Source organism: Limanda limanda, chromosome 2 (genome assembly GCF_963576545.1).
Source record: "Limanda limanda chromosome 2, fLimLim1.1, whole genome shotgun sequence".
NCBI lineage: Eukaryota > Metazoa > Chordata > Actinopteri > Pleuronectiformes > Pleuronectidae > Limanda > Limanda limanda.
This window is the reverse complement of record NC_083637.1, coordinates 24,236,765-24,258,479: the sequence shown is the minus strand read 5'-3', so window position 1 is coordinate 24,258,479 and position 21,715 is coordinate 24,236,765. Positions and strand designations below refer to the sequence as shown.

At 43.2% G+C, this 21,715-nt stretch overlaps 5 protein-coding genes across 5 annotated transcripts; 2 read left to right on the top strand and 3 right to left on the bottom strand.

Moving 5' to 3' along the window:
* Positions 1 to 1,174: 1,174 nt before the first annotated feature.
* On the bottom strand, positions 1,175 to 5,923 carry LOC133018970 (WAP, Kazal, immunoglobulin, Kunitz and NTR domain-containing protein-like). Its single transcript, XM_061085313.1, has 6 exons — positions 5,849 to 5,923; positions 4,178 to 4,213; positions 3,883 to 4,124; positions 2,804 to 2,912; positions 2,590 to 2,692; positions 1,175 to 2,394 (listed from the first exon to the last, which is right to left on the bottom strand). Exons 1-6 carry the CDS (start codon positions 5,921 to 5,923, stop codon positions 1,175 to 1,177), a joined length of 1,785 nt encoding a protein of 594 aa, XP_060941296.1.
* Positions 4,306 to 8,158, bottom strand: LOC133021347 (ras-related protein Rab-40C-like). The gene is made up of 6 exons (XM_061088155.1): positions 7,943 to 8,158; positions 7,792 to 7,852; positions 7,636 to 7,696; positions 7,476 to 7,553; positions 7,028 to 7,250; positions 4,306 to 6,270 (listed from the first exon to the last, which is right to left on the bottom strand). The coding sequence occupies exons 1-6, from the start codon at positions 8,094 to 8,096 to the stop codon at positions 5,969 to 5,971; spliced, it is 879 nt and encodes a 292-aa protein (XP_060944138.1). The 5' UTR covers positions 8,097 to 8,158; the 3' UTR covers positions 4,306 to 5,968.
* A 1,879-nt stretch (positions 8,159 to 10,037) lies between these two features.
* zp3c (zona pellucida glycoprotein 3c) lies at positions 10,038 to 12,540 on the top strand. Its single transcript, XM_061085303.1, has 8 exons — positions 10,038 to 10,445; positions 10,520 to 10,626; positions 10,756 to 10,859; positions 11,379 to 11,562; positions 11,653 to 11,779; positions 11,853 to 11,941; positions 12,095 to 12,168; positions 12,371 to 12,540. The coding sequence occupies exons 1-8, from the start codon at positions 10,038 to 10,040 to the stop codon at positions 12,538 to 12,540; spliced, it is 1,263 nt and encodes a 420-aa protein (XP_060941286.1).
* Positions 12,514 to 14,619, bottom strand: LOC133027452 (inositol 1,4,5-trisphosphate receptor-interacting protein). Its single transcript, XM_061094464.1, has one exon. The coding sequence runs from the start codon at positions 14,617 to 14,619 to the stop codon at positions 12,667 to 12,669; it is 1,953 nt and encodes a 650-aa protein (XP_060950447.1). The 3' UTR covers positions 12,514 to 12,666.
* A 2,529-nt stretch (positions 14,620 to 17,148) lies between these two features.
* On the top strand, positions 17,149 to 19,345 carry LOC133015227 (calcium homeostasis modulator protein 1). The gene is made up of 2 exons (XM_061082381.1): positions 17,149 to 17,694; positions 18,833 to 19,345. The coding sequence occupies exons 1-2, from the start codon at positions 17,149 to 17,151 to the stop codon at positions 19,343 to 19,345; spliced, it is 1,059 nt and encodes a 352-aa protein (XP_060938364.1).
* The last annotated feature ends 2,370 nt before the right edge of the window (positions 19,346 to 21,715 follow it).

Genomic DNA, 21,715 nt, shown 5'->3' with positions numbered 1-21,715 from the left:
GTTGTAGGAGTCTATTTTTAGCATCACAAGCAAGTCATTTTTGTAAAACACAAACACTGAGAAAACATGAAAACAAAACATCTGTATTAAAACTAATTTTAAAAGGATCATTTGTATAAATGGACGCACAACACACTTCGAACACATTTGGAATGTTGTACAACCTGTGTTGTACTGTATTGATCTCTCACAACCAGGGTTGCAAAATTCTGGGAATATTCAAAGTTGGAAACTTTCCCTGGGAATTAATGGGAATTAACGGGAATATACGGGAATTAACTGGAAATGTTGTGGGTAATTTATACTAACTGTATTTACCTTGTCATATACAGACATAAATATAAACATTTTGTTTTGTCATAGGCTGATTTGAGCCCTGAGGAAACTTTGAGCACTTGACTATATGCTTCTGCATCGTTGTGTCATTCTTAACATAGGTCTTTGCACAGTATTTGCAAATGAACACAGCCTTTCCTTCTACATTGGATGGGGTGAAATGTCTCCACACATGAGATAGTGCACGTGGCATTGTTCTGTAGAATAAGATGAGAAAAAAGTTTGTAAAAAAACATTAATGCAATGCCAGAGATATAAATAGTTAGCCAAACAATTGGAATAGTCTGTAAAAATATTTTACAATTGATGGATAAATGAATGGAAATAGGCTAGATGAACAGATGAACAATCCTCAATCAGCATGCTAATATGTTTTCCCCAGTAATATCATCGAAACTTACCTGACTAGTCCTGCACACTACAGCAGGCTTTAATAGTGCTGTAGTGTGAAGGATGCTGGGAATTATCTGTGCATGTGATGGAAGAATGCACAGTGGAGGGTTGAAACTCAACGTGCAGCGTGTGCTACATTCCATTCATCTTTAAAATAGAGTTTTGAATGATTTTTTTAATGCTCAGCGTTTAATGTGCGTAGTTGTTTTTTACAAAATCCCCGAGCTTAACTTCCCATGGAAAGTTTCTGGAAAGTTTCCGGAAATTCACCGGAAACTTTCCGCCCCTTTGCAACCCTACCTACAACTACATTAACATACAGTATTAAACATATTTTTGCCTTTGTAATTAAATATTCGTTTCTTGTTGTTGAAACTGTTTATCTTCAGTGCTAAAAGTGAACCACAGACCCTCTGTGGAGAAACCAGGCCTCGTCCGGGCAGTTCTACGAGGACCCGCAGGTCTTTTTGCCCAAAACCTCACGGAGCCTCTTGAGTCTGCGTTCAGTCACGGCTCGGACGTAGCTGTCTGATTGGATGATGGCCATGCCGTCCTGCACCACCCCCATCACCAGCAGTGGGTTCTCCTCCATGGTGATGTTTGGGCAGGGACAGCTCCAGTCTATCTTGGCGATCGTCACCTCAAGGTGTTTGGTGTTGAAGAAACTCAATCCCATCTTTTCGTCTCTCAGGACCTCGTCCAGGCTGAAGCGTGCTAACCCAGAGTCCAGGTCCTCCACCAGCTCTGTCAGCCGCCCTACGATGGCAAAGTCACTGCGGCACAAGCTGGGCACCATTTTCCCCTTCACCCGACAGGTCTTACAAGGTTTCCTTTTTGCTTGTGGGCAGTTTGCTTCACACTCCTTTTTGTCGCGGAAGCTGTTGGCATTCCCGTGGCAGCCGCCGTAGCCGAAGGCTTGGCACTGTTTCATGACCGGATTCCAGGCCCAACGTGCCTCCCAAGACTTGCAGGGGCCCTGGACAGCAGGTAGGGAGCAGATGCCCGTCCTCTCTCTCTGACAGGAGGCCTTGCACTCCTCGTAAGTCTCAAAGCGGTTGCGGCTGTCGTCGCATCCGCCGTTGCTGAAGGCCATGCAGGAGCCCTGCTTGCTATCATAGTACCAGTCCACGTGGCGCTCACTACTGCACACCCTCAGATCTGCCTCGGCCAGACAGTCTGCCGGGGAGAAGGGTCTCCCCATGGGCATCTCAGGGTCGTCCAAGAAATCATCCTCAGCCCGGCGGACGACAGAGAGAGGGAAGTCTGCACGAAGGACCCCGGCAGAGTTCCGTGCGATGCAGGTGTAGATACCCGTGTCCCACACCTGGGCGTTGTAAATGACCAGCTGTCCGATGTTGGTGATCACCACGTTGCCGTACATCTGGTCCGGCCTCATGACCAGACGCTCTCGCCGTTCACTCTGTTTCTCCCATGTGACATCAGGTTTGGGGACTCCAATGACGTCGCAGTGGAAGCTGACCGTGCCTCCGACATAAGTGGATTGGTGGTGAGGGTTGGAGTAGAGTGCGGGGGGCAGAGGGTCCTCCTGGGAGGACGTAGGGGTGGGATTGGCGGTGGTGTCCTGAGGCACAGGACTGGTGTGGGGCCCGGCGAGGTAGAACCGGCAGGCGACCACGGTCAGAGTCGCCCCGCGGACGCAGGCCTCTGCATCCATGTAGCAGTGGTTGAAGTAGGTGAGTCCATCTGAGGCACAGGTGAAATTGGGCTCTTTCTCACAGCGGTCCTGGCACTTGCAGATGGGCTGCCCGTCCCAGATGTCACACGTTGCTCCTTGCTGGCTGCAGATGAAGCCCTCACAGGTTGCGTTCAAGTTTTGGTTCTCACCTCCATCTCCTCCACCCTGTCCATCTGGCTGAGCAGAAGTGCCATCGGAGAAACGTGCAGACACACAGCTGTTGAGGCCACATACATTGGTGCAGCATTTCTCAAAGTCAGCACAGTCCTGCACACACAATAGACGAAAACACATCAGTTATGAGCTCATAATAATAGAGAAATACACAAAATCTTTCGAATAATACACAAGTTAGATTTTTCTTAAAAACATGGTCACCTCATCGACATTGCATTCCCTCTCGCAGGTGCTTTGCGCATCAACCCAGAGGTTGGTGTTCAGCTTGTTGGGACAAAGTCCCTCATGTTTCACTTTGGCTTCTGCCACACTTGCGCACAAAGAGAGGTCGGGTAGTTCGCAGAGCAGCAGCATCAGCAAACACGCACACATCCATCGTAATCCTAGGTGGTTTGGGTTGGGTGCGTTATGACAATGCGTTTCCTTTGGACGTCTATCCTCCAGGAGCTGCAGAGGGAGTTTATACATCTTCGCCCTTTTGCATGAGTCTTGCATCGAGTAATTCCATACCTCCTTCAGGTCTTCAAAAAAGGAACTGACGGTTTTCAAAGATGGTCATTTGTTTTGTGCGTAAAAAATCAAGCAAGAGAGATGAAAGTTGATCCGTTCCTTACGATCAGAACGAGTTCCCAAGCGCTGGACAATTAGATATCAAACATATAAATCCTGGGTTAAGTATTAAAAAGGAAACTGGGCTGCGTCGATCCGCCTTCCGCAATCCAAACAAAACTCTGTAAACAATGCACAGAATCTCATTCAGGTCGATTCCCCTCAGAAAAGCAGCGAGGAGACGCGAGCGCAGCAGCACAATGTGAGGGAGAGACGCAACATCAGCCTTTCAGGGTGTGAATGGAGGTGGAGAGGGCAGCCCCCCCCCCCACGGCCGTCCGCTGTCTGAAACTTTTATGAAGCAGCACCGTGCGCTAAGCAACTGGACAAACATTGTAAAAACATCAAAGGAGGCGTGGGGCCGCGGTGGCAAGCTGTCCCAACAACCGAGCGCACGGAGCCCAAACATCCCGGTGAGAAATCCAACGGGAAACGCGTCCAGACAGAGTTTATGGAGGTGCCATTCATAGAGAAGGTAACGAGCTGTGTTCTCCCTGGGAGCTGCTGCTGTGGCTGCGGGCTACGGCTCCATCCTCGGTCACCACTCAGGATCTCACGATGCGTCCTGGAGGTTTTACGCAGCGCAAACCCTGGATTCCTTTACATTAAAGCGCAGATTGTGGAGGAGAGCTCTCTCTCTCTCTCCAGCGGAGGGAGTGAAACCCAAACACCAGGCGTGACGCGTCTGGCATAACAAGTTGTTGACGTGCTGCTCGTCTAGACGCGCGTTCACACGCAGCTCAGACATGCCGCGGTCAGGTGGGAAGACGTAAAGCGACACGTCTTCAATAGCGTGCGACTCAACTTTGTCCCAGCCCCCTCCCCGCGTCTTTTCATGGGACGTGACCCCCCGCGACCTCTGCGTGACTTTTGACCGCAGCGCGCCGATGAAGCGGTGCTCCCCCCCACAGAACTGGCCAATACCGAGAGAGCAGCTCTAATCAATTCAGCAGCAGCACCCCCCACATGATCGACGGGGTTCATCGCACCGGCGACCCCGAACTGGACAAAGGGAATACAAATGTTTTCCCACAACCGAAATCGCATGATGCTCTTTATGGGTTATCTCAGTGAAAAATCATTTCCATACAGCATCACAAACAGAGCATCTTTTATTTTTTAATGGGTGACTGGTTTCAAAGTTGTAATTAATCCCGTATCCAGACATTAAGACACAGCTCTGGCATCAACAATCATCATCACATAACATCATATAGTGCTTTAAATGTCCCCCCCCCTGATCTGACACCATATACCCCACATAAAAACAGGCGCCAGCAGGAAAACATGCATCTGTGTTTTATGCACTCATTGACCTTATTACATTCATACAGTCATGACACTGGGAATGTTGAAGTGAAAATACAGCACGGAGGTGGAAAGAAGACCGCAAATTTACATTTGAATATAAATATATTTGTGTAGATACTTCAAATATTAAAACAGAAAACATACAGTTAGATGTGATTTAAAAAAGTATTTGAGCCCCTTCTGACATCTTTAAGTTCATAACTCATGATGGCATGATTTTCTATTTTTAAGAAGTTTGGGGTAATAAGTTGAGTTAAAGTACAACTATTCAGACAAGTAGAACAGTTCATTTGAAAATATCAAAGGATCAGATGAACCCGGTGACTTTCCATCTCTGATTCTTACAGCCCCAACAGTTCAACCACATGGCCACAGAAAGGTAGAAGATAAAGATTGTTTTACATTCATAAATACGTGGCATATGCATAAAATATTCAGAAAGAAATCAAATTAAAATGTTCCTCACACCAAGGTCCTGCGAGTTTATACTCTTTTGTTCAGAGGCGAGACACAGTCAAAGGAGACTGAAGGCAAAGTTGACAGGTTCAGACTGATTTCAATGTGGATGGGTTAAATAAAACTAAGAATATTAGATTAAGGGGCAGAAATTGCCCGAGAGAGCTGACAGATGTCCGAACCAATGACGGATGGAGATGGAGAGGGAATTCATTTGGTATGAAATTGAGCGAGCACCGCAGGAGTTTTTGCAAACAAGACGACTTGGCTCTACTTTTCTGGACAGATTCACAAAAGGATGTACAGCTGGACTAAGAATGTTTTTCATGGATTTCTCTCAGGTCGTGTACTTTCGAACTTGTGAAACTAGCCCTGCATGCTCATGACATTCACTTTAGGCCAGTTTTATGTAAACACTTTCTTTAGGTTGTAAAAGGAGTTTTCTATGGCAGGTGGAGGGAATAAGACACAAATAAGTTGTACATCAAAGCTCGAGAAACTTTCTTGACAAAACAAGCGCGAGAGGCTCCTCCCCAAGAACAACCACCGAACACGGAGCGAAAGAACAGCACATACAGAACATTTACAACTTCAAGTCAACTTTAAATACCAACAATCAATCCTGTTCCACATAAAAAGCGAGCTAAAGCCCCTCCACTCATTTGTAGTGTTGACAGTTGAGTGATAATCCTTGAATTCACATCCGCTGGTCCCAGGGAAATCTGGTTCTGCTTGATCACAGTGAGCCCGTGCAGTTAAGAGTACACGTAAATGGGCATCCACAAGATGGCGCCGGCAAGTGCGTAGAGAGCAGAAAACAACCCAGCTAGCCAAGTCAGTTCCCAAAGGTCAATGTGAGTTCAAGCTGACATCCGTCTCTGGTGAAGACAGCTCGCAGCTCTCCGTGCTCTCCTCTGGCCTTGTGACCTCTCGGAGCAACAACATGTTTAACACTGGTCCTGTGGAGGCAACAGTGGGTCGGACTCTTCACTATGAAATCTTACAGTTCCCCTTGGAGGAGGACGACTGGGTCTTTGGAGGACTCTGTGGAGGCCTGAGAGACTTTGAGCGTTTGAGGCTGTTGGCTTTGCTGCTGCTGCCAGTGCTGCCGGAGGCCGCACTGGTGGCCACCGAGTAGGAGCGTCCGTGCATCATGACTGCGTTCATGCCGTTGGCCATGGAGAAAGACTTGAGGTGGGACTTGATGGCCACCGGGAGGGGCAGCTTGTCGATGAGGTGCACCGGTGTGCAGGACACGATCGAGCGGCAGCACAGGTCCTGGAGGCTGAAGACTGCAGGACAAGATAAAGAGAAAAATGAATATGGATGATAGAGTTGTAAAATATACTTTTGTTATGTTTGCTTAGTGTGGTTAATATTTAGAGTGTATTTTGTAAACCCTGCTCATTGTTCTACCCCTTTTAGAGCCCAATGCCCCTTATGATAAGGGGCATTGTGTATCACTCCTGCTTCTGATGAGTGATATTTACAGAATGTTTCAGTGGTTATACTGTGGTTTATCAATGTTCTTGGGCAGACACAAGAGGCACTTTTTTATAGTTGATTCGTTGTTGTCTCTAGAGGTTCAGATGCACTAGTCCATTACTATTCGAACCTCAGCATCTAGGGTTCCAAATTTGTTAAATGATACATTATATGCATATTGTTGTTATCATTTTTCAGTCAGTTAAAATACATCTTGAGGAGAAACATTTTGGGTTGTTTTGTGTTTGTATAGGCCTACTTAGCACTCTGCATTTAAAATTTTGGTACTTGTACTTTTACTTTTGATACTTAAGTACATTTCAACACCAGATACTTTTGACACTTAAGTACATTCAATATGATCTACTTTAAGACTTTTACTTTTACCAAAGTCACTTTCAGGTAAGATATCTGTACTTTTACTCAAGTATGGCTTCCAAGTGCTTTATACACCACTGGTGCAAAGTAGGGGTGTTTTGAATATATAAAACAAAAAAACACGACTATTCAAATGTGTATTTCTTGTTATTTTATAAAATACGTAAGCGGGATTAACCAGCTCACCTCTGTTGGGTCTCCAAAACTTCTCCATCCCGTGCCTCATCAGCACGATGCGTGACAGCTCTGTGAAGGATTCGAGGACGTTGAAGTTGCAGAGCGGACTGACCTCGAAGAAGGTCATGCTGTTCTTCTCTGCGTACGCTCGTGCCTGCTCGGTGGGCACCTGTCGCTTGAACGCCAGGTGAAGTCGGTTTCCCACTAGAATCCTTGGCACACCTGGCGCATGCTGACGGCAATAAAAAATACTGTTTTGTAATGAATGGTTATCAGATTTTAATGTATTTCTTTAAAATACGAAGCTTGACTGAATGTCAAACCGTTAGGTGTACAGACTGTGGCAGAAACACACAATGGCCTTTCCCGGGCCTGGAAGAATAAACAGGATATGTCCCCATCTACATGTGATTCCTATGTTTTCTTTGTGAACCAGTAACAGGTCGAAGGGGCTTACCTCATCAATCTCCCGAATCCAACGGTCAATGCCATCAAACGACCAGACGTTGGTGATGTCATACACGAGCAGGATGCCCTGTGGAATGAACCAACAAATATGTTGACTGGTTTACACAACTACACACTGAGGGAGAAACCCCAGGATTGTTTGACCTCACCTGTGCTCCACGAGAGTAAGACCTGAAGATGGTGCAGAATCTACCCTGCCCTGAGGTGTCCCTGTTCAACAAACACACACACAGAGCAAATATGTAGATCAACATGTTTTTTTACATCACTCCAGCCACTACTGACTTGATATATTACACACTTACCATAACTCTAGTTTCACTCTCCTTCCATCTAGCAGGATTGTGGTGGTCTTGTAATCGATCCCTGAGATTACACACAGTGTTCAGTAATGTTAGTCATTCCTTTTTCTTTTGTTTACCGAACAACTGAGTGAACGCAGACACATGAACTCACCGCTGCTGTAGGCATAAGGAGACTCGACGGATCCGTCTTGCAGACTTTCCAGGATTTCTCCCTTGCCGACATCACTGTCTCCCACCAGAAGAAATTTCAGGAGATAATCGTAACTCTTGACAGGACTGGTCTGGGTGCCCATCCTGCCACGCATTGGGTCCGATTCACAGCGAGCCCCTGAAGCTCACTGGACTACCACTGTTCGGGGTAAAGGACCAACCGGGGGGGGGGGGGGGGGTCTCCAGCTGAGATAGAGAAAGCTGGCGACTGTCGTTAGCTTCTCAGCTAGCTGGTGCAACCCTGAGGATGTACATGAACTGTGTAGTTTACCTCGTGGCTCCTAAGAGACGAACTCTATCCTCATTCCACTGGTTTGAGTGGAAAACGATGTTCAGTGTGTGTGCTGGCTCTGACCACCTGAGCACAGGCAGCGTCGATGAAGCCTCAACGTTCACGCCAATAATCAAAACAACCGTAGCTGTTAGCTGGCTCGTTAGCCGGCGAGCTAACACACACGATGTTAGCGCAATTAGCTCCAGCAAGAACTGAAAATACCAGGTACAAACGAGTCTGTTTGCCCCGACATTAAAGATATAGTACACAAAACAAAGAGTGTTTATCTTATTCTATAAAGAAACACGCCAGCGAGGGATGTTTAGCTTCCGAGCGAGCCGAGTGGTCTGTGTTGGTACTTCCTGGTACTGACGTCAGGATCTGCGTAACATCCGGCTCAGAGAAAACTTTTTAACAATTTTTTATTAATAATAACAATACTTATAATATCTAAAATATGATTTCATAAGGGATTTTAAAATCGGAAATAACAAAATAAAATTAAGTTTATTCCTTGCTAGTTTATTTTATTTAAATGGTCCTATATTCATTACACACTGGAGCTTTTCAGTGACAGGAACCTAAAAGTAAAAGTAAAAGTCTTAAAGTAGCTCATATTGAATGTACTTAAGTGTCAAAAGTATCTGGTGTTGAAATGTACTTAAGTATCAAAAGTAAAAGTACAAGTACCAAAATTTTAATTGCAGATTGCTAAGTAGGCCTAAACAGACACAAAACAACCCAAAATGTTTCTCCACAAGATGTATTTTAACTGACTGAAAAATTATAACAATATGCATATAATGTATCATTTTACTATGTAGTATTTATACTAGGCTCTTTATTTATATTTACATACACTATCAATACAAAATAAAAATACTAGTGATGTATAGGACTAATTAATAGTTAACTCTACCTATTGAGTACATAAAAATGATAGATTTCATTTAAACAGTATTGAATGGGAATCAACAAGGACATTACACAGGATGATATACTCTAATATAAAAGTTTATTAGGAACAACAGGCTTAAACTCATACAGCTTAACAAGACAGTTATATGATCACGTCTGCCTTCATGTGGGTTGGGTGATATTGGGTGGTGTTGTTGAGCTGCACAGTTTTATGTTGACAGGGGTTCGGATTGTTTTGTACACGGCATCCAAAGCCAGGATGAGGGTAGGCTAAACAACAAACACACAAACACACACACACACACCACACACGTCTTCAACTAAAGCAGTGCACTTCAATTGCAGCCTCCAAAATCGACACCTCTTTGTAACACTTTCGATAAAAACAGAGCATTTTAACCATCATGGGTGGAGGATTTGTTGCAGAGATAATGCATTAGAGCTCATCAGGTTATGTTCCTGATAATTAAATTACAGCTGTGTGTTGCTTTAAAAGGCCTCGGGTGTGAAGGACAGATTAAGAGAAAGGTGTCGCCTGTTAAGGTAGCTAATTATTGGCCTCCTCTCATTGGTTGTTCACCGACTGGCATTGGCTGCAGCTGTGGGTCCTCTCTTGATTGCAGCATACAAAAGCCACGTGAAGCACCAGCACAATACTCAACCTGTTCAAGTGAAGGTTCAGTCCCAGTGGAGGAAGCAGCTGCTTGAGAGAAAGATGGAGATGATGCATGCCGGGCTTCTGTTGCTGCTCTTTTGTTCTGCCTATAGTTACCAGTTTAGAAGTGGAACTGGTCGTGGTCTGGGTGTGCTAAACCCTGAAGCTGAATGGGACAGAATGGCGACAATGATGACTGAAGAGAGGAGAATGGCCTCTGCACCCAGAACCTGGAAGGATTCCACCTTAAAGGCCAACAAAGACACCTTCCCTCGGTACAAGCTCATATCCATGTCCGAGTATCCGAAAGAGTCTTTCAAGCCAGAAAAGGGTGTCCGACCCCTTCCTGCTTTTGCCAAGGAAGTCTTAGTGGTTCCCTCTAGTATCGGAACAACAGTCGCAGCACCAGCCAGAAAACCTGTGGTCGAAGCCCTTTGTCACCTTGACAGAATTTATGTGAGAGTTCTGCGTGAGGGATTTAAGAGTGTTGATGCTTACAAATATATGAAGCTAGGTTCATGTCCTGTTAACCAAGGCACCAAAGAGCACTACTACTTCCTGTACCTTCTGACAACTGACTGTAACTTCAAAAAAGAGGTTGGTTCTCTGTTTAATTTTAATACATTTCTGCTTCATTGTGACAAACTACAACTAACTCAAATGTGTTTCAGAGTCTGCCAGATTATCTGTCCTACAGCAATGTGCTCAGCTACAACCCAACTGGTGAAGTTTTAAGGGAATTGCCATTTAATGTCCCTGTGCAGTGTAAATATCATAGGTATGACTTTGACTCTACATTATAACTTTTTTGATCACCTGCATGCATTTCATGTGTAATTTAGATTTTAGGGAGACTCAGATTTCTGTGCTTTTATAACTAACGTATACTTTCACTTGACTGTTGCAGGCTTTTTCACTCCTACAAAGTTGGCTTTAATCCCAAACTACAAGGAGGCACAGTTTTCAAAGAACTCACACCAAAACAAAATGCTGTCCTTCAGGCACAAGATGGTATGTTATCTTATTTTAATGTGAATTTATTCCTTAATGTGTCTGCGTTACTATGTACAACTTTAAAACTACTTGTCCCTGCCCAGACTACTTGAGCAAGCTTTCTAGACAGGATAATATCCTAAAAATACAAATGTGGACAAAAGGCAGGACAATTGGGAGGGTTACACCTGTTTCTAACTTTGTTTCTTAAACTACTAACCTCTGTATGAGTTGGAAACTTTTTTTATTGGGACTCCAGCTTAATGTGAGCTGAACACTCAGTGAGATGCCAAAATTTGTAAAGATGTAATTAAAAGCTGGAGAACTTTCGGTTCATGCATTTTATTTCCTCTTTCAAGCCGATACAGAGGGGATCTGTTAAGCATTTAAAGCTGACAACACAAAAGCATTCAACACTAGGCTTTTAGTAAAGTATTTCAAGTCGGACAATGTGATTTTTTGCTAAATTAACCACTGCCATTTACCTAATGCCTTTTTTAATTTGTAAGTGTCCTTATAACGGGGACTTTGTTTCAGCTTCAGGAAATGCACTCTCTGGCAGCAAAACTTACACCTTGGGTCAGCCAATGTTCTTTGAAGCAAAGGCGGCCGATGCCACTACAAAATCTGGTCATCAGCGGATGTACATCAACAAGTGCTTCATGACTGCAGACCAATCCCCCAGCTCTAACCCCAAATATACAGTCATCGGAAACCAAGGGTTAGACTTAAATGGTTGCAAAAACACTTACAAAAAAAAAAAAATTCACTTGCTCAATGTTAATATGCATATTCTCTCTCTCAATTGCAGCTGTATGATTGACAGCAAGCTGATAGCGCAGTCAAAGTTCCTCAGCGGCTCCTCAAAGATGTCCCAGAAATTCCAAGTGTCCGCCTTCATTTTCAAGGACAGGGTTTCCACTTCCTCCGGGTTGCAGGTATGTCGGTAAAGTAGAGCTGTGCACTTTCAAATTGTCCGTCTGTTAAAACTCAAATCGAATGTCTTTTCAGCAACTCTACATGCACTGTGAAGTCACTATGGGGGAATCGCCTCCGTCTCCAAGTTCTAAGGCTTGCAATTATGATTCAGCAACCAAGAAGTAAGTTGTTGGGCACCCACAGGCTGAGGTAGTTTCATGTGAGCTTGACAGCCTTAACAACTTGATGGTGTTTTGAGTGTTGCATTTGTGGTTGTGCATCTTCAAACTTCCCAGGTGATGTTTGAAGACCTACTAAAACTCTGAATTGTTTAGGTGGAAGGAGCTTTATGGTTATGACTCTGTGTGCACCTGCTGTGAGACTAATTGCCCCTCAGCACAGCCCACCGGTAAGTTGCCACATCTTTGTTATACATCACAGGAAGTTATTTCAAAACCCTTGTATGAATGGCAGATGCTTTACACATCATCCTAATTTGCCACAGGGCTTATCTTGAGTGGTAAATGCAAGCTTTTTGTTGTCTTACCACAATTGAGTAAAAAGTTAATCTTCCACTAACTAAGAATTGATTGCAAATTCTATTTCAACAGTTTCCAAGAAGACTATCTCCAGCTCCTCTTGGAAGGTGAACTTGAGTGACAAGGATGGCCATGTGAACGTTGAACCTCGGATGAGATCGCTGGATGCTGACCAATTCAGTTTGGAGGACTCTGACATGGCAATGCACGCAGACTTCATCAACTACTGGGAGGATGATTAAAATGTGTGGATATGTTAACTTTTAAAAAAATAAACTGCTTTCTCTTGTACTTGACATTTCTCTGGCTTGATGTGCACATTCATTGTTCTGGGGGTGAAGAGACGCACCCTAATTTCAACTGTACACTTAAGTCTTTAGAATGGAGTTTCTCTCAAACTGCCCTGTCAACACACCAACATGATCATTAATCAACATCTGTGTGTTTCTAAGCATTTCCTGGAAATGCATCACAGTATTTCTGTAGATGCAGTTTTGTACCACAAGGGGAGAGAAGAGATTCACTGGCTTTGCTTGGGTAAACTCTGCAGGAAGCAGCATAATCTTCTGAGTTGCGGGGTTTCCAATGAAGACATTGTGCAGAAGCTTTTTCTCCAGGCTTCTCTCCATGAAGTCAAACAGGTCTTGTAGCCTGTCAGCCACAAGACTAGGTTTCCACTGTGATGGGTCTTTGGTCAGAAGCATGTGAAATAGAGCAGTTTTGAAATGAGAGAACGTGAGCAGACAACCTGCAGACATTGCAGTCTGTCTCTGGTGAAGGAACCATGCTATTTCAACAGTTTGCATGTGGCATGGGTTTTCAGGCAGGTGTTTAGAGAGGCATTGTAAGAGATGATCTTCATAGATGGTCAGGGAGAGTGTCCAGCAAGTGTCCAAATTGCTCGGGGAGAAGGGTGTAATGTAAAAATGAGCATCGGTGTTGAATTTAACGACGGGATTCATACTGAAGCAGAGCTTCTTCCCTGATCTGAATCTAACAACCAGAGCACCTGGAGCATCAATGTAGCAAATACTGAGCTCAAAATCATACTTGTGTGAAATCTGAGCCCATGCTTTTTTGATCATGCTCTGGAACCATCTGGTAACCAGAGATTTTGACAGGAAGGGGGTGCTCTTCAAGCAAAGAGGGTGCTCACAAACATCAGTGGTTTCTGTCTTTACTTTCTCATTCTCACAATGCAGCAGGCAAACCATGTCATCAGCACCAGAAGAGTGGCAGGGGCAGGCATTTTGGATTTTCTTATTCTCTACCAGTTTTATTTGACCACAGACTTGCATCTCTGGCAGCAGGTCACTCCCCTGGTGATTCGAGAGCAGACACTGAAAACCATACGGCTCAGGTGGAGTAAAGGGAACTATTATATCACATGAATCCAACAACTGACGGTCCTCAATCACCATGCCTCCATCCCCCTTACAGACCACCCTCATGGCCTCCACCATATCATTTGCAAACCCCTCTAAAAACTCTCCCTCCCTCCACTTGTTATTAGATGAGGCTTTAACATATTTAGAGTGAAAATTCTGCAGCGTGTTGCTGTCGGGCAGTGGCACCTCACCAGTGATGGAAGTCCCAGAGAGAGTTTTGGATTCATCTTGTGTCATTGAGTTTTTTCTAAGGTATTTCCTGAAGAAGCGGATGATGGAAATAATGGAGAAGGTATTCCATATATACCAGAGGAAATCCTCCTGCCAGTCAGGCATCGTGTTCTCTGAGGTTTCATTTTCGGACATCTGGGTGTTGACCTCTGACGGAGACTCGTCAGGCATGTGTTGTTGACCTTGTGGTTCGACTGGGTTGTTATAAAAGCCACCAGTCAGGATGTCTTCCTCCCGTTTACTCCTCACGTCCAGCAGTAGGTTTCCCTGGTGCTCACGTTCAGTGTGTGAAGTCGTCAGAGAAATCTGCGATTCACTTCTGAATTTAAGTGTCTGACTTGTATCAGACTGTGATGTAAAATATTTTCCAGCATAATCCTCCTCTGAGTCTGGCTTGGAGACGGTCACATCTTTTTCGGCTGATGTATGTTTGTCAGACACATGAGGATCAGACTGATATTGTTCCTTTACAACACTTTTCATCTTATTCGGGGGGCCTTTGTCGTCAGTTTGTTTCACTTTCTCTCTGACAGGTGCCATTTCCTCCCCCAGTTTCTCTTCTCCCCTTAACAGCTTCTCTTCATGCTTTTGCAGACCCACTGTGACGATGCCATCCCAGTCCTCCTGCACCCCTGGGTCATCCCTCGGACACAGAAGGAGACCCAGAGCCACGACAACCACTCGCAGCAGAGCCTCTTGCATGATCAACACTGTCGATGAACAAGTCAAACAGAATAAAGAATTGTTACAAAGCATTCCAGAGATTTTAAAGCTGCTTTCGTGATTAAAAAACACACTGATTAAAAAACTTTGAATTATATTGCAAAATACTTTGAAAGATTTTTCTGGCAGTAAATTTTAATCAGGATGCAAATCTAGATGAGATACTTCCTTGATGGCGAGGAAGCATCTACTTCACTTATTTCAATGGACACATTTCATATTACATCATCACAGCACATAGCATTAAACAAGAAGAAGAAGAATACAGAACAGAAGAAATAATGAATTACCTTAATGTTGCGATGTTCCAGTAATGTGTCAGTAGGTGTAAAGGAGGAAGAGAGTAACCTCGCACAGCCTCAGGCTCGGTGATCTCTTCCTATTTTAGCTGTAGGTTGTGTTTCGTGACTTATTTCCTGTACACCCTCCACACCCTGCCCATGTGCTCTGCTGCGACATCTTCCTGTGTAATACTGTGAAGAAAACAGATAACACCAACTTCCTCTTAAGACCTTATATGACGGGCCAAGCATTAGGCTGCACACTTTTCAAATAGAAACTAAGGGTAGAAAATGCTGTGTTCCTATGAAGGGTAGAATAAAACTGTCTTTTATTCTCTTGTAGTTTTGTATCTGGTTTGGCGAACTGAATTAACCTGGCTGTGTGAAGTAAACTAAAACAATCCCAGAGATGAGGATTGTTTTACATGTGATAACCACTGTGACGTGATTTATTTGGTTCTGATGAATCGAGTGGAAACAGATTCACCTTTCACCTCTCAGACAACAACCAAATTTTCCAGCCAAAGCTTAAGATATTTGACTGATTTTGCATGTGTGGATTGTTATGGCGCACTGCATCCTCGGTGTTCATACGACTTATGCAACTTCTGTTAACACGACTACATATCTCTGCATTCATCTGAGGAAGCCAGAACGATAATTTACGTCAATTGTGAGAGAACAGGGAACCTACGTTAGTGATTGCCTGAGCGCTGTGGTGTTTATGTTTGAGAAAGTGCAGGTTGACTCTTTTGCGTCGTCACACAAAACACAGGTGCATGTAAAGGGAGGGGCAGGACGACAGGTTGTGCGTCGGATTTTGACATCACCACAGAGTTCATGAGACTCCTCTCAGTCACAGCTGTGATGCTTAATAACAACTGCAAGTCTTTTATTAGGAATATTTACATTTTGTGAAAACATCCTGTCCTTTTGTTCATCCACTCTAAAGAAAACAGGTAAGTGTGTGTGAAGTTACTTTTTGATCTGATGAATACCTGTAGATTCTTGACTTTTTTCACTATCCGTGGCTACAACACACTGATGAAACCTCAGTCTGACGGACGGTTGGTTAAGAATAATAGTGTCTGATTTTACTATGAGTATGTGAGACTACCACTTTTTCATCAGGTGACATTTCAGAGAGTTCATATGGGATAAATAATAACTTTTCATTGGTTAATTAATAGTTTGCAGATTATTTATGGAACAGTTAAATGTCATTGCTAAGAACCAGCAGATTATTTCAGATTATTCTATTTCACAATTTATTATTATTTATAATTGGAGTATCAAATTATTCTAACCACCTTTTATTAATGAAATATTTAAAGGCCTACCTATTACAGATGGCATTATAATATGTGTTAACAAGCCTCATTAGAATTGTTTTTTAAAACTAACCCATAATGACTCATTGAGAAATTATCACGTAGTATTGGAAACAATTAAAACAATATTATTTGAAAATTATTAACAGAATTGTCAGAAGGTTTTTAAGTTAAAACCAAAATGAAAGCGTCTACTGTATGATCCGTGAGGGGTCGAAAAGGAAATGCACCTTTTGTGTCCATTATATCACAACCACAGACACAAACCTTTTTATAAGTTCCTAATTTTTCATTTTGTTTAATTTGTCTTAAAATACCCTCCTGCATCATTGGAAAGCATTAAAGGTTTGATTGTTCCCTAAACATGTGAATTCTAAAGTTATGTTTCATATGTTTAATGTCTAAGGAGAAGGGTTGTGCTTTATGTTGGTGGTTGGAACAGTATGAAGATGTATCCGTTCTTTAGTTGTGATTCTGCTTATGTCTGTAGTTTCTTGTAAGCGTGTAGAAGTCAGGGAACATTTTGTTCCATGAATCTACTATTACTGTGTTTATTAACCTTTATTGATGATGTTAATTGTAAATGAGCATGCATTACTGTTGACCTGGAGGTTTAGTACTCCCTGCTAATAACAGTTAATAGCTTGGCTTTATCAATCACTCCATTCTGGTTCTTAACAGAAAGTGACAATGCAATACCTTCTAAATATGAATATATAAAACAAAAGAAGAAAAGGTTTGATAACACAAAGTGATTTTTCTGCACAGTAATGAAACAGTGTGCATGCCTTTGCACCTTTTCGGCACCTTTTTAATGATTGGTTTAAAAGTTTCTACTGCCCTTCTGTCCACAGTTTTTATTCCATTAGGAGCAAATATCCACCACATCTCCCAAGATGGATAAGTTTCGTATGATGTTCCAGTTCCTGCAGTCCAACCAGGAATCGTTTATGAATGGAATCTGTGGTATCATGGCACTGGCTAGTGCACAGATGTACTCTGCCTTTGAATTCAGCTGCCCCTGTATGCCAGAATACAACTACACATATGGGATCGGACTGCTTATTGTTCCATCTATATGGTTCTTCTTGTTGGGTTTCGTTTTGAACAATAATGTGTCCGTGCTCGCTGAGGAATGGAAAAGACCCCCAGGACAACGAAGTAAGGATCCTTCAATCCTCCGCTACATGTTTGTTTCTATCACACAGAGGTCCCTGATAGCACCTGCAGTGTGGGTGTCTGTCACGCTCATGGACGGGAAGAGTTTCCTTTGCGCTTTCAGCGTCAACCTTGATATCTACAGGTTTGGGAATTATAGTTTCATAAACGGGATGTCAGAGACGGAGAGGATCAAACTGCTGGCAAGAATTCCCTGCAAAGACCTGTTTGAGCACCATGAAATAAGAATTGCAGCGTCTCGATACATCAAGTGCATTTCACAGGTAGACTGTTTTTTCCTTCTTCTTAGTTTTCCGATAATAAGTTGCTTGTCTCAGACAACCTCACTCTGTTTCTCACTCTAACAAACGTCGGTCAATGGCACGTACTGTAGCTGCTCGCTCCAACATGGCTAGATTTAATTTTTGGGGCAAACCTTCGCCTCCTGTCCACTTCCAATCTCTGTGAGTAGGGAGCTGAATTAAACACTTGCTTCCTATGGCGAAGGAAATCCTAGAGGGCTTTGCGTCAACCAGGCGTTTTTCACAGTAGGAAAAGTACATAGTAAACAATTTGCCGGCTTCATACTCCTGGTATTGTTCCCTCCGCTTTCTGATTTGAGCAATGACAGTTGAGGACACTGATGTCAATACACATTCTTGGAATTTTGGAGTTTTCACAGCCAGGGAGGAGTTTGGCTGATTCTGGTATTTTCAGACTACATCATTGACAATACAATTTATGTATGGAAAAACTGTCTAAAACAACTAAAGCTAAATAGATTAAATATGAATTGACATTTTCTGAGGAGGTACAGTAAGGGACCTTAAATCCTTGCTATTGCCCTGCTTGTCTCTCAGAAACACACACACACACACACACACACACACACATGTTTTTAATAAGAGTATAGCAAAACATTTGCTCATTCAGCAGTTTTTCAACTTCATCACCAAAAGTTATGACTCAGCTAAATTAAATTGTCTTTGCTTTTTCCCACAAAAACTGTATTCAACTTAAATCCCCACCAGACTCTTAACTCTTTTTGCTCTTTGCGCTCGATGAATCGTTCCTGTTCGCTTATTAAAGGGATAGATAAGCTTTTTATAGACTTATTATTCAAGGAACTGGGAGCTATTTCAATATGTCCCAAAAAAAATCAAGAAAAAAACACACACACAGTTTTTTAGTTCTTTGATCAGCTGAAGGGCAATTATCAAGGCCTAAAAGTAACATGTCTATAAATTCCCATTGATATACAGATTCAAGAAATGAGCCATGAAGCTGCAAAATGCCTTTAACATCACATGCTTGACTATTTGACTTTAACTAAGTATATACAAGAATAACAAAGTCCAGTTTAGGCAGGTTCCAAAGTAATGTTTAGCTTTCTGTACTAATCTACCTGTCTGCATCTCACAGGCATGTGGATGGATGTTTCTGCTCATGATGACCTTCACAGCCTTCATGATCCGGGCCATTCGACCGTGCTTTACCCAGGCCGCCTTCCTCAAGACCAAGTACTGGTCTCACTACATTGACATTGAGCGCAAGATGTTCGACGACACCTGCAAGGAGCACGCCAAGAGCTTTGCCAAGGTCTGCATCCATCAGTACTTTGAGAGCATCAGTGGTGAGATAAGCAGCCTCCACAACCATCGCTCATACAAGAAGGACGACGATGATGACGACGAGGACAAGATGAGAAGTGATGAAGACAAGCTTCTGGGTATCAGGGTCCAGGATGATATGAATAAAGTTCTGAGGAACTGGCACAACTGTAAGCCAGCTCTGGCTCTGAGAAAAGAGAATATAGATGGTGAAAAAAATGGCAAACTAAATGGAGAAGCTAATGGTGGAATAAATGGGCATGTGAAGGGACACCCCCCTGATGTGGAGAAAAAGGAATGGGCGGTGTATTACAGTAAAGTCTGAAGGGAACAGTCCGTCTAGTTTTCAGAGTTTCAGAGTTTAACTTTTTAGTTTAGAAAATGATGACATATTATCCAATTCAGTCAGAATGTCTCACTTTAAGCAGAGTGTAATAGAAACGATATAAAGAGGAAATCAATGTATAATTTCACTTATGAAACATGATCAGCAAAAAGTAAAATAAAATGTCATAACACTGGTTAACAGTTAACATTTTCTCAGACGATGTCTAGTTCTGGGTTTAGGCCAGTTGTATTGTTGCTACGACTGCTGTGTGTTTTTCCTGTAAGTCCTGATTTACTAATGAAAATACTCTGACACTTCTCTCATGAGCTTGCCAATAAAACTAACTGTAAATTCCAGGCTGCAGAATTGGAGCAGTTGATTCAGGCTTATAGGAAAGCATTTGACAGCACACTGGACAATTCTTATTTATAACCACACTAATGAATGATTGTGATGCTCACTAATGTAGGGTCATCGTAAATTCCCGGGGCACAGATTGACATGGGTCAAATCAACAGCTGCATATACACTAACCCTAATCCTAAATAACAATAACTTAGTCTAATGTTAGCTTACTTAAACTAGCTAGTTGCAGTGTCCTCTTTGGAAGATGCAGCCTACTGTATGTGGCCTACAGGAAGGGAAGGGAATGTCCTTTCTGGAAGGTGGAGCCTAAGTGAGACAGTCTGGTCTATGGTCTAATCTAAGATTTCCTATTTGCAGCACTAGCTTGTCCCGCACTTACTGTAGCTCAGCACAATGAATCCTGGGATAGGTTGGCCCGAGGAGGATCCACCTGTCCTTCATTGCTTGGGAATGGATGGACGCAATTGCTGTCCGCATTTGACAGAGACTTCCAAATAGGGCAACCTTGTCATCAATCGATCTTCAAATGCGGCCTCCGAAGGATGCGGCCCCTGAACTTAGTCACAGTTACAGGCTGTTGTCGGAAATTTGTTGTACTTATGCTACTGATCCAGTATATTTGAGCCTTTACCTTGTAAATTATCTTGTAATGGCCGCTTGTGGCCGCAGGGGTCCCTGTTGAGTCAAACTGTTCCACAGGTTTATTGTAATTCTTAATAAATATCAACTTTGCCATTCAAACATGAAAACTTTTTCTACTATTACAGTTGTATACTCTTGGTTTATTATGATTTGCAACCATATCTCTGGTCTTAAACCAGACAACCTACAATATGCTCGTTGTATTTCTGATCAGGCAAACCTACGTTTTATGCAAAAAACGAGAGCTTGTGACAACCCAAACAATTTACATGTCACTAAGAAAACAAGGTCAACATTTGCATCGCTCTCTTCCTCTCAATCGCTCAGTTTCTCACTGAGGTTTGTCAATCACTTCCCTTTTTTTTTTTTTACTGAAAAAAGTCAAGGTACTTTCTTTTCTATCTTTAAAAGAGCCGTTTGAAAATCTTTAACCTGTGTTCATTTGGATTTTTAATGCACATCTTCAGACAGCTCTTGACAGAGATGTGTGTTCGCCATATCTAACAAGAGGGCATGCTTTCACCAAAACTGCCACCCTTCACAAGGCCCAAAACACAACCCTGAAGAGGCAACCATCCCTCATCCTGAAACCTGTAAACACCCTACATTGCACTCAGTGTATTAAAGGCTGTATTTTTGCCCGTGCATCTGTGCAGTCAATCCAGCTGTTCCTGAGCACTCAGCAGTAACATCATTATTAGAGCAGGGGGGAGTTTAGGAGGAGGGAAGGGTGAATGAATATGGCATGGATCCCATTGAAGCCCCCCCCCCCCCCCCCCCCCCCCCGGGATTAGTGGAGCAGCACTCCCCTTGACCGTCTCTCAGCTCGCCCAGTAGCCCAGCAGCTGTTCGCTCTCTCAGCGAATTGGCAGCCATGCAGGGTCGCTGGTGTGGGGGTGGACGTCCATGCAGTGTCTTTGTCCGGGCTGTGATTTTTCTGTGTCACTCTTTTTCCTTCTTGACATTACTTTTCTTCTTATCTTGCATATTATATTACATCATGCGCAGCAATACCCCTCCTCTGTCTTTTTCTTCCTTTGTTCTGAGAGAGTGACATGATGTGTGTGTGTGTGTGTGTGCATGTGTGTAGAGATCAAACAAAGCAAACGTGACAAATAAACTGCTGTTGCTCGACAAAACCACTGAGTGAATGTGTGAAGGAAGGAAATGGTGAGTCACCTCAGCTTCTCACTGACCTCCATTTCACACAAATGGCTTTGTTTTGGTTGTGAGGACATCAGCCATGCGCATGCTACTGACCGGGGCCTCCCTTGACTTTGCTGCAAGTGTCTCTTGTCTCCCTCTCACATATACATGCACAGACGTGTGCACACACACAGACACACACACACACACATC